This window comes from Gymnoscopelus braueri (assembly GCF_963280865.1).
Source record: "Gymnoscopelus braueri genome assembly, chromosome: 22".
Classification (NCBI taxonomy): Eukaryota; Metazoa; Chordata; class Actinopteri; order Myctophiformes; family Myctophidae; genus Gymnoscopelus; species Gymnoscopelus braueri.
In genome coordinates this window covers 30,482,932-30,495,331 of record NC_137624.1, presented here as the reverse complement: position 1 = coordinate 30,495,331, position 12,400 = coordinate 30,482,932, and the positions used below count along the sequence as shown (strand labels likewise).

The following is a 12,400-nucleotide window of genomic DNA, read 5'->3' as shown; positions in this document are numbered from 1 at the left end:
TTCTAAACCTTTGTTAGATTGTCATCTACATCCAAGTTTCAAAATGGTTTCTATTGTGAAAACATATTTAGCAACATTAAAGCCAAAACTCAGTTTTCTTAAATTCACACAAACCAGATCTTTGCATACGTTCAAATTGCTCCGCTAATGGGGTGCAGATCCCATTGTAAACGGTAGCACAACATTGCCAGTGACACAATGAATACCGAACAGATTATTGGAAAACACTTCCACTCACAACCCGCCCAAAGTCATTTAATTTGTGTGGATATGAGTCTAATGCTCTCACTCATTTAATGTGTGTTAATGTGGGCCCACTCATGAAGTCATTAAATGAGTGTTAATGTGTGCCCATGCAGGAGCAAGCATTTGGTGAACTTGAGAAGAACAGCGACAAGCAGCAGCCTAGTGAGAGTCAGAGACAGACTGATCCTCCCTCTCATTTCCACAATCTGCTGTCTGCCCTCCACAAGCACCTGCTGGCCCACTGCTACGTCTACACCAGCATAGAGGTACACCAATCTGTTTAACTCTACAACATCACATCCCTCTACAACCCCCAGAAGCAAAGATTTGAGTTAAAAAATGTTTGCTTTAAAAAATATATATATATTCAAAGATATGCCCACATTTTCAAGATTTTTCAAAAATAGCAGATTTAGAAGCTTAGTGCAGCACTATGCGCTTGTAGATCTGCTATTTTTGAATAGCCAAAGCTAAGTGGTTGAAACGATTGTGACGCTATGTTAACTAATTTCGCTGGGGACCCCCTGATACCCCCCCAAGGACCACTGGTGGTCCCAGACCACTGGTTGAGAACCACTGAACTGTTGCCTTGCGTTCCATAGACAGACATACTGTATCATTTTATATAGTGAATGATTCCACTGACGTCACTGTTGTGCAGAATGACAGCAGTGTGGCGCTGCTCCATAAGCACCTGTGCCTGCTGCTACCATATGCTGGCGAGACCTTCAGGAGGGCAACCACGCTGCTGGAGGAGAGCTCCTCAGACAGGCACATCACCCACAAGCTGCACAGTAAGAACCACATGCTTTCCCTATACTGTCTTATTTTAGGCTCATTTGAATATAGCCCTTAAAGGGGAAATCCACCCATTTTCAATATTTAACTATGTCATTAATATAGCATAAAGGAGTTGTGTGGAAATAAGAAAAAATTAAAAAAAAAATTAACATTGCAAAAAAATTTAACATTGCAAAAAAATTAACATTGCAAATTACACTGTGATGACTCATCATGGTGTAATTTGCAATGTTAATTTTTTTGCAATGTTAAATTTTTTTGCAATGTTAATTTTTTTTTTAATTTTTTCTTATTTCCACACAACTCCTTTATGCTATATTAATGACATAGTTAAATATTGAAAATGGGTGGATTTCCCCTTTAAGTCAAGTCATCTTTATTTAGATATCACATTTAAAAACAACAGCAGTTGATCCCAAGTAAATCACAGTACACACACACACACCCACGCACTCACTCACTCACGCATGCACGCATGTGCAATTGTGCAATTGTGAATAAAAGTAGACTAGTTAAAACATTTTATCTACTAAATTCTTGTTAATACATTCTTGGAATTATTCACAGTCTATGACTATGATACCGATCATATCATTGATATTGGTTTGTTTTCAGCTGCTTAATGGTAATGACCACATTGCACACAGAAATTACAGAAGATCATGGAACAGGGGAGAGAGAGAAATAATTACTCAAATGAGGCTATAAAAGAGTTTACTATATTTAATGTGAATTTATTATGGAGAACCACAAGTCATTGGGTTGAATCAGACAATCCAGTCATTAGGGACAGATTGTACGAGAGGCACAGACAGAAGGATAAGTTAAAGAACATTGCACGTCATTCCATTGTGTTGCCTGTGTATACACACAGTGTTCAATTCCATGACCATTGTTTGGCTCTCCGTCATGCCACATGGTGAATCTGACTTTGCACCCATCGGACCACATCCATCTACCCTCAAAATGAATGTCACTCAGTCCAGTCCAGGTCAGTCCCTCTAATGGGTCAAAGTTCTTGATCAGATCTCGGACAAAGTTGTGCTCATCCTCACTGTGGATGGACACCAGGTTGGCATCTTGAGACAGACAGTTCCACTCTGCGTCCGCCCAGTGCTACTACTTGTAGCAGCGGCCGTTGAAGCTGTACCAGAACATTGGACAGTTTCCACGCTGTAGCCTCACCTCAGTCGAGGGATCGGTGTGAACGGTGCCTAGTGCCAGGCCCAGCAAGCATAGGAGATGAGGAATCGGGAGCATGTCAGCCTGAGGTTGTCTCTCTGTCAGTAGAGCTTGGATTGGGGGCTTCTTTATGGGTGTCTGTTGCTGTCTGTTAGGCTGCTTGTCTTTTTATCTCCTTCACAGAGGGCGTCTGCAAAGCTGGCGTAATGTGATTGGTCATAATGCAATATCTACCAGCTGTGGCGTTCACATGATCATGACCTTAACACACACATGCACACTCACAGGCACTCGTGCACACGCACACACACACACACACGCACACGCACACGCACACGCACACACACACACACACACACACACACACACTCACAGGCACACACACACACACACACACACACACACACACACACACACACACACACACACACACACACACATGGATGAGTTATGTGAGGTTTATGTGTGAATGATTGTCTAGTTGAATAGATACACGTACTCTAGGATAGCTAATATGCCCCCCCCCAAACAGGATATGTCAAGCCATTTAAAGGAATACTTCACCCAAAAAATTACTTATCATGGAGTTTGTTTTTGTTTTTGACGCATTCCTGAGACAATAATTTGCCACACCATGTTTCAAGGAATCCATAACAGTATGCAGCATGCGTTACCAATTACTGTATGTATTGATCTGAACAATATGTGATTGTTTGGATTATATAGTGGATCATATTGATCTTGTAATACAATGATTCTCTCGTCAGAGGGGGAGTAGATAAGTGTACGTTTGTGGCACACACATCAGGTCAGTGTCATATCAAACTGGGGGGATCCTTGAAATGATAAAAGGCTGATAAAATCACCCTCTAACCCGTTTGTTTTCTCTCTCTTTTCCCAGCCGTGTTGTATAGTTCAGTAGCTGGCAGCCTGCTGTGTCAGGTGGTGTACTCCTTGCTGCTGCTACCGCTGGCTGTGGTGCAGCCGCTGCTAACTCACCTCCTGGCCCTGCTGGAGCACCTCAACGACTTCAACAGTCTGCTGCCGGACAGGCGGGCTTTGGAGGAGGAGGAGCTGCTCGAAGCCCCGGACAGCGCAGCACCGTCAGGTGGGTGAAAATGTCACTTAATCCCATTAAGACAGGGAAAAAAACATCCGTGTCATTTTAAAATCTTAAAATGGCAAAATAGCGTGGCACCGAGTGCAGCGCTATGAGCTTGTAGATCTGCTATTTTTGAAAAATCGTGAAAATGTTTGCAAATCTTTGAATATATATTTTTTTAAAGCGAACATTTGTAATTCAAATCTTTGCTTCTGCTGGGGGTCCCTGGAACAAAATATTGAGATGGGGGTCTGCGGCCAATTACATATCATTTTGGGGGTCCTTGACATGAAAAAGTTTGAGAACCACAAAAACGTATGTTTCTATATCAGTGGTGCTCAATCTTTTTCATGTCAAGGACCCCCAACATTATATGTATTTGGCCGCGGACCCCCATCAAAATATCTTGTTCCAGGGGGTCCCAGAAGCAAAGATTTTAGTTAAAAATGTTCGCTTTAAAAATATATATATTCAAAGATTTGCACACATTTTCACGATTTTTCAAAAATAGCAGATCTACAAGCTCCTAGCGCGGCACTCGGTGCCGCGCTACGAGCTTGTAGATCTGCTATTTTTGAATAGCCTAAAGTGTAAAATAATGCTTTTTAGCTCAAATCTAAAAATGACACAGTTCCAGGTCTTAATGGGTTAAAGAATGTTGCTCTTGATCCCAAATGTCCTTCCAGACCAAAGTGAACACACATCTGGGCAGCAGCAGCTGCAGGAGGAGAACAAGTGGGTGTGGCTTCTGGACCTCGAGCGTTCGGTGGCTCTGGCGGCCGGACGCTGCCTTGGTGACATGCTGCAGGGCCCACCCCCGTCACCCCAGGAGAACGCCTCCCAATTCTGGCTGTCCAATCTGCTCCTCAGGAATGGTCTGGAAATGGATGGAGATCAACTGGGTAGGACAATTTAACAGAGATCTGGTGGTGCTTTCACACAGTAAGCACCTAGCCTTGGATCAAGACTATCATAGATATATTTTCTCGAGTCTGACTGTTACTTTCGTATCTATGATAGTCTTGGTCTCTACCCCCCCAAAACATTCCTTTTATTGAAAAAATGGATTAATACAGTGCACAAAGATTCCGAATGCCGAGTTAACACCCACAGCTACCGGGTAAGCACTTTATATTTCGCATGTTCGGAGAAATACAGACTTTACGGTTTGAGTTGCTGCGAGGAAGTATACACTGTTCGAGTTGTCATGGCAATACAGCAGTTATGAAACACAGGACAGATACAGAAAGAGATACAGCTAGGAGTAACAAATAATACTAATAACTAGAAAATGTGCTCCTCGGAGCACAAGTCTCCGCCAGCAGACTATAGCAATTATATTATCATAGCAATAACTAATGAGATACAGTAGAGTAAAAGATATATACAGGGTCCCCACGGTCATGAAATTCCTGGAAATATTTTGAAATAAAAATTTTAAAAATCCAGTACTGGAAAAGGTTTGGAATTGATCAAAGGTCCTGGAATTTATCAAGGGTCCTGGAAAAATATTTGGCTATGCATTGTTTTTGGCTATTGATTTTTTTAAATACAAAATAAATTCATAAACATGTATAACATTACACAAAATATGTAACATAAGTAGTTTTTCGCCGAACGGGCTGTGTAACACCCCATCCGCACTGCCAGCGATGCGACGTGATGCGACGTGACGCGAAGCGAGCGGGCGATGAAATCTCATTAAAATACATGTTTTTGAATGAGACGTCCTGACCTACCGCGAGCGACAACGAACCGTGCAACGACGTCGTCCACCCCTCCTATTTTCGCTCGCAGGGTCACTATGCCCTAATTTTGCACGAAATGTTGAATGAAATTGTACTATTTTATATTCTATGCTTTATTTTTGCTACACTGCCTATCTTTGGGCATTGTACATAGGAGTAAGAGACACATTATTGCGCTGAATGATTGTTTTATAGGCCTGGAAATTGGGCTAAATATTCTGGAAAAGTTTTGGAAAGGTTTTGGAAATTCATTGCTAAAAATGTGTGGGGACCCTGTATATACTGTACTTAAATAAAAAGGTGTATGTTAAAGAAATATTTATTAAAAAAAAAATGATTTAAAAATCATATTTTGTCTTCTAATGTTTAAAAATTCAACTCTAGTCCTCTTCTGTGTTACTGTTGTAGATGAGTATGCTTTCTTAGCTTTGGCCTTCTGCGCCTTTGCTTGACCAATGTCAGGTGTTCTCAAAGGGACACGCACGGACGGGTGATTTGGACTAGAAGATACTGTTCCAATCAAGACTGATTGATCCTGTCTTACCTCGCTTCAAAAACGTAAACGGCTTTTTGAAGTGACACACCTTTTTATTATAGGATTGTATTTCGTCATGCGTCCCTCTAGCCAATCAGAGACATTGATGTCAACATATTGACACGTATTAAGAGTTCGGCTTTGTTGTGGGATCATTTCAACTCTAGTCCTCTTCTACGTTACAATTGTAGATGAGTATGCTTTCTTAGCTTTGGCCTTCTGCGCCTTTGCTTGACCAATGTTAGGTGTTCTCAGAGGGAAACACACACGCACAGACGGGTGACTTGGACTTACTGAAGGTACTGTTCCAATCAAGTCTGATTGATCCTGTTTTACCTCACTTCAAAAAGTAGGGGCTTTTTGAAGTGACACACCTATTTATAGAATTTTATTTCGTCACGCGTCCCTCTAGCCAATCAGAGGCATTGGTGTCAACAAATTGACACGTGTCACGTGGAGCTTGCCCAATGTTAGCTTGGCTAACAATGTTTGCTCACACAAAGCGAAAACATATTCTCCACCTTCGGCGGAGACAATAAAGATAAAAAGAGTACAGATGTCGTCGGTAAAGTCAATTGATGGCTGATATATCTGGATGCCACTAATTGTAAGATACTTTAAGATGCTAATTTCTTGATAAATCACTGACTTTATGCTGCCCTGTTCTACATGATGTGTCCTGTAGACTATGACATGAAGTGGCTGACTGAAGCAGTGCTGCTGGGCAGCAGTGAGGTCAGGCTGACGGAGCTGAATTTAACAGAGGACACCAGCACGCTGCTGGAACTGGCCCTGGGCTCGTCCAGGGAACCAGCCAGCACCCTGTGGCAGAAGATGATGGACTATGCTTTCAGCAGGGGTACATTGAGTTTTGCATGCATTATGTTGAAGAGGAAGTCTTAGTATCGTGACAATAAATGTTGTATAGTTTTATTATCTACTTTTCCTGTAAATGCGCTGCATGTTTTGCTTTTACAGCAGACTGGGAGAGTGGAGGCTCTTCAGGTGATCTGCTGTTGGAAACGGTTTGTCGCTGCAGTCTGGCAGCTCTTCTGAAACACACTGGACTGCTGGACGTGGCCTGTTCACAGGACAGGTCAGTGGTTCAAACATGGCAACACTAAAATAATCCAACGTACGTATGTCTCTGCTTAATCTAATTAACTATGCTAAATGGCCTATATTTATGTGACATGACATAAGTGCACTGATGTGAAAGTACTGTGTTTTCTGTTAATTTCATAATTTTTATTTAGAAATGTAATTTAATTAAAAGATAATTAACCACTTGAACCCTCGCTGACTGGGGTCGCCCAGGGTTCATAATGCACTGTGATGTGTTGTGAGCATCTACATCAGCTCCTTTCGCTGAATACTTATAGCCTATTGTCGCCGAATGTTTGCTTATTATGACTTGCCCAGAATGTTTGCTTATTATGATTTGCCCAGAATAAGAACGCTAGGGTTCATGTGGTTAAGGAAATGATAACATACTGAAAAAGAATTGATCAAGACCAACAACGCAACGTTGAGGGTATAAAATCAAAGGAATAGCTGTCCACTACTAAGTTGCTTTCCCATTCTGCTTTGTGACAGGTATGAGCCCTGCGAGATGCTAATAAAAGTCTATGAAATGGTTTTTAAAATCAGAAGCACCCTGTTGGCCTACAGAGACAATCTTGGAAACATAGTAGCTGCTGAGACTCTGGCTGCCACCAAACAGGTACAGTTACCACACAGTCTAGGAGGGGAATGATACAGAATGCACAATTCATCATTGATTGATCAGCTAATATAAAGCGGTCATTTGCGCATTTCTCTAAAGGTTCTTTAAAGGTTTCATGACGTTCAGTTTTACCACACATTAAAAGTCTTTGTCATGGTCCTTCAAATGTGTATATAAAGTTTTAACAAAAAATTCCACTCCATTGATCCATGGCAGGTGTTTTTCTTTCACATTTCTAAAGCCTTTTCAACTGCAATGAAAAAATAAATCTTTGCCTGCGGGTGCTCCGCCCCCCCCAAAGGAAAGGATAGGGGAGGGGAGCGGCGAGGAGGAGAGTGGGCGGGATTAATCGGCTGTGACCTCACTGCCGATTACTGCTCAGATTACTTTTCAGCCTAATTATTCAGAAAACCCCAGACCACAGAAAATCCACTGAATGTTCAAAGTTCAGATTTTTTGGGTGTAATTGAGGTCATAAAACCCCCCAAAAAACATAAAAAAAGTGAAAATGAATGTCATAGAACCTTTAACACGCACGCCGTAAATAGGTGACCTACAAGCTAACGATGCGTCACGGATGCGACGCGTTGTGAGATTGAGAGAAATCACAGCAGTCTTTAGACTGCATTACAAAAAAAAAAATCCTTTCATCTACTGCAGAGTTTGCAGGCTTCCCAGAGCCCTGGTGAGGACAGGCTGGAGGTCAGCTCCACAGGGGAGCAGGCTGGAACAGGAGATCAGGGTAGAGAGGTGGAGGAGCAGGTCTTCTCTACTTCCATAGCAAAACACAACCAGGAGGAGACACCAGAGGAGGACGCACTGGACAATAGTCGTATGTACCTGTCGGGTAAGCACACATTGTCATTCATTTTGTCCTATATTTCAGTGGTGTTGCTCAGTGATTCTGAAACCTATTTTTTATTTATTTCATGGACCCCCAGTTTGATATGCATTAGAGCCCACGGACCCCCATTTGATACAATCTTCATCGCTAGGGACCCCAGTCGACACTGTAAAATCCTCGTCGTTAATTTAACTCTGAGAGTGTACAAATGGAACCAAATGGACACGATTTTATCCACTTAAGTCCTATATACTTTTGCCTGAAATGCACAAAAATAGGGACGCCAGTCTGAAGGTAGTTTTTGTCTGAATTGAAGAGTTTTTTTTTACCAGTTTACCAACTGTTGCACTGTACACGATTCCAAATCTAAGTTGACGATTAATTGTCACTCAAAAAAATGCGAGTAACAATTTAATTTAATTGTGTGTTTGGCTTTGACATATGAATACTGTACATATTTTTTTTTCTGTTTGCCTTTTAGGCTTCGTAATAAAAAATAGCCAATATGACAAATAATTAAATATACAAAGACATTATTGACATATTTAATAATTTTATACATGTACAAATAGCAGAAATAGCTGATCTGCAGTACAAGCTTACAGCGCGTCACACGTTGTAAGCTTGTAGATCAGCCATTTTATAAAAGAATATTTGAAAAATGCGCGAACATTTTTCAACACGGAAAACGATTATGACGATTTATGTAATAATCGTGACAGGCCTGTAACTGTACCGATTTCACGAAAAATAAGCCGTTTCTCCACAGAGGTGCTGGAGTCGTTCATGGCGACCCGGGAGGCCATGCAGCTCCAGCAGAACGTGACGGTGTACGAGTCCTTTGGCACCTCCACCCTCCCCAGCAGCATGGAGAGCCCCGCGGGGTCGGGGAGCCCCGAGAGGGGGGAGTCGGCCCCCGGGGGGCAGCAAGGGGAAACGCACGGGGAGGGGTCAGGGGGGGAGGAGGGGGGCACGTCCTTCCCTGCTACCTGTCATCAGGTGGTGTCCCGCTGTCTGTTCCTCCTGCTGGGGGTGGCGGCGGCCTGGGTGGAGCCCGGCACATGGGACCACCCACAACCTGTGATCATTGGAGATGGGTAAGAGCTGTGTGTGTGTGTGTGTGTGTGTGTGTGTGTGTGTGTGTGTGTTTGATCCAGTGAGTGATTTTGACGTCTTTGTTGACAATAATGCGTAAACATAAACATCTATTTTGTACATACTGTAGCTGTGAAAAGGGTAAAACGCAATAAAGCTTGAGAGCTTATATCCATTGTGGTCCTTTGTGTGTGTGTGTGTGTGTGTGTGTGTGTGTGTGTAAACTGTGAGTATTGCGTATGTGTGTGTGTGTGTGTGTGTGTATATATATATCAGAGGTCGCACTAGGATTTTAAACTGCCGGTCACCGTGTCCGGAATGATTACAATTTTATCTGATAAAAATAACCTATTAACAATATGTTTTAATGCATGAATGACAAGCAGGTGCATAAACGTAGCCAATAACAACAGTTAAAGCATTATATTTGGGACTGAAAACGATTTGAATATGAAAAAAATCACACCCTGTGTGAAGTGGGCGGTGTCTTGCTAGCTAATCACAATACTGAATGGGGTCAACCAATCATGTACAAAAAATAAATACATTTATTGAAACACTCTTTATGATGGAAGAAACCATAACTTAAAAAAAACTAATTTATGTTTTTTTTAAAGTTATGGTTTCTTATATAGGGCTATGCACATGTGTCATGTGACACTGGCCAATCACAGTCCTGAATAGACTGTGATTGGCCAATCACGGTGCAGGGTTAGGCGGGGTACATTTTTGGCCAATCACAGCGCAGGATTTGTTGTACAAATATCCAAACCTCACTTATAGGGGCGGTTTCACCGCCCAAAAAGGGCATAACTATCTATATTAGGCTACAATTGCGCTCGTTGTGTCCGTGGCTGCGGGCGTAATGATTTCTCAACGCGTTGCATCATTAGTTTCATGCTAACAGATGTCGGGTCTGCCCAAATCTTTCATAAGGTTGATTGATTAATCTGGCCAGCAATGAATCAAAATATAGGCTTCTCACAGGTATAGTCGTATGGTGACATAATTATGTTGGGAGTGTGTCCATGCATCTGTTAGGAGCAACTTTGGGAAATACGCTTTTGTGGCAGTCTCCTGACCCTACTCATAAAGAATTTCAATTCAAGTGGTGATTAACCTGCACGCTGCGTGACCTGACGCTGAAATGGACAGCTGCATTGTCCTTGATTTGTGGTAAGGCAACTGCGTATAGGCTATTCATAACATTTTTCAGGACACTTCCATGCAGAACATCACAGTACAGTGTCTCTGACGGTGACCTTAGTGCGAGAGAGAGAGATAGCAACAGAGAGAAAGAGACACACAGAGAGAGAGAGGGGGGGCGAGAGAGCAACAGCAGCCGCAGTGATAATAATAAATTACTGTGGTTTTTTTAATCGGTCAGGATGTCCGGAGGGAATTACATTTTTCGGTCTTTGCCATATAAAAACCGCCAAAACTAGCAATTACCGGACTAATGCGAGATTATGCGACCTCTATACATATGTATATATGTGTGTGTGTGTGTGTGTGTGTGTGTGTCACACTAACTGATAGTTATAATTAAGTCCAGTTTCTATTCAGCCAGCTCTTTATGGAGGACTTAAAGTTAACAATAGAGCATGTGTGGCTTCATAAACAGGGTATACAGTAGCTCTATATGTCCACTGTTTCTTTTCCACTAACTGTGAGTATCCTTGTCCTTCAGGAAATTATCTGTAGATTCTCCGCTCAGGCCCAAGTCAGAACTCAAGCTTAATATTGATGGTAGAAAACATGTAAGTTACGAATAATAAGCTACAGTATTGTGGCTCCTACTACACTACCTTACCATTGCCAAGTCACTAATGCGCCTTTTGTCTCATTTAGGTTGACCAGACAAAAAGCTCTCCAGGATCTTTTAAGAATAAGATGGGTAAGTAGAAAAAAGAATTGTGTTCAAATATATTCCTATACTGAGGAAAAAAGTGAAACGACCAAGGCACCCATCTTGTGGAGTGTTTTTTATTAACCCATTTAGATTTCTTTGGGCTATTAAAAAATAGCATATATATATATATATATATTATATATATTATATATATATATATATATATATACGTTTTACTCAAATCTTTGCTTCTGGCGGTCCCTGGAACAAAATACTTTGAGATGGTGGGGGGTCCGCGGACAGATACATATCATTTTGGGTGGTCCTTGACATTAAAAAGTTTGAGAACTACTAATATTATAGCAACATAAGTTTTTTCAACCAAAAAAAACTGTTAGGATTTAGAAGACATTTGTAGAATCCCCAGAAGCAAAGATTTGAGTTAAAATGTTTAATGCTTTAAAAAATGTAAAGATTTGCACAAAATGTTCACGGCATTATAAGCTTGTATATCTGCTATTTTTGAATAGCCAAAGTATAAAAAATGGTTTAAGTGGTTTCACAGATGCGTTCCCGGTTTTAATGGGTTAAAACAGATGAGAGAACCACGAAACATAATCATGTTTTACCATAACCCTCTCTCTGCTCTGTGTGGCCGCTCTAGGGTTGCCTTTGTGTTCTCTACACATCATGAAGGATGCCTGGGAACGCCTGCGCCAGTGCATCAGTCCCACCGCCACCACTATGTCTCCCTGCGGGGCCGACAGCTCGCCCATCCTCTGCCAAGTCTTCCACTTCTTATGTGGGAGCCTGGACCGCCTGCTGTCCTCCTCGCCCCCTTCGTCTCTGCCCGAGAAACAAATGTGTCCCGAGGCCGACCCCAAGGCCATCACCGTAGCCATATCCCAGCAGCAACAGAGGGCAGAGGTAATGGGATTTTCCCCATTTTAATTAAGCTACCAATTAAAGTGTGATAATTCCCTAATGATAATAATTAACCATTACCCACGTAAACCCCTATATTCGTCATCGTACATCCATCGCAAAAATAGCGGATTCTCCAAGCTCACAACGTGACACACCGTTGTAGAGCTTGAAGATCTGCTATTTTCGCTTAATGTTTGCCTATTTCCGCCGAATGTTTGCTTATTATGACCTGCCCAGAATAGGGATGTTAAGGGACCAATCAATAGCTCATGTAGCTCATATTGCTCATTGTGCACTTAGGCTCACAAGTCGGTCTCTAAGCACTTCACTCAACTAGAGACT

The 12,400-nt window shown here is 41.9% G+C and overlaps 1 protein-coding gene across 2 annotated transcripts in view; it reads left to right on the top strand.

The window, feature by feature from the left end:
- Positions 1–12,400, top strand: part of LOC308077766 (putative E3 ubiquitin-protein ligase HERC1) — a 90,569-nt gene that overhangs the window by 15,648 nt on the left and 62,521 nt on the right. For both annotated transcript variants that reach the window (XM_080418679.1, XM_080418678.1), the window contains exons 17-28: positions 360–512; positions 908–1,040; positions 3,131–3,337; positions 4,018–4,233; positions 6,300–6,473; positions 6,593–6,710; positions 7,211–7,337; positions 8,001–8,187; positions 8,954–9,281; positions 10,970–11,039; positions 11,131–11,176; positions 11,796–12,058. In XM_080418679.1, coding sequence (XP_080274805.1) covers positions 360–512; positions 908–1,040; positions 3,131–3,337; positions 4,018–4,233; positions 6,300–6,473; positions 6,593–6,710; positions 7,211–7,337; positions 8,001–8,187; positions 8,954–9,281; positions 10,970–11,039; positions 11,131–11,176; positions 11,796–12,058 — 2,022 coding nt within the window. The remainder of the gene's footprint in view (positions 1–359; positions 513–907; positions 1,041–3,130; positions 3,338–4,017; positions 4,234–6,299; positions 6,474–6,592; positions 6,711–7,210; positions 7,338–8,000; positions 8,188–8,953; positions 9,282–10,969; positions 11,040–11,130; positions 11,177–11,795; positions 12,059–12,400) is intronic.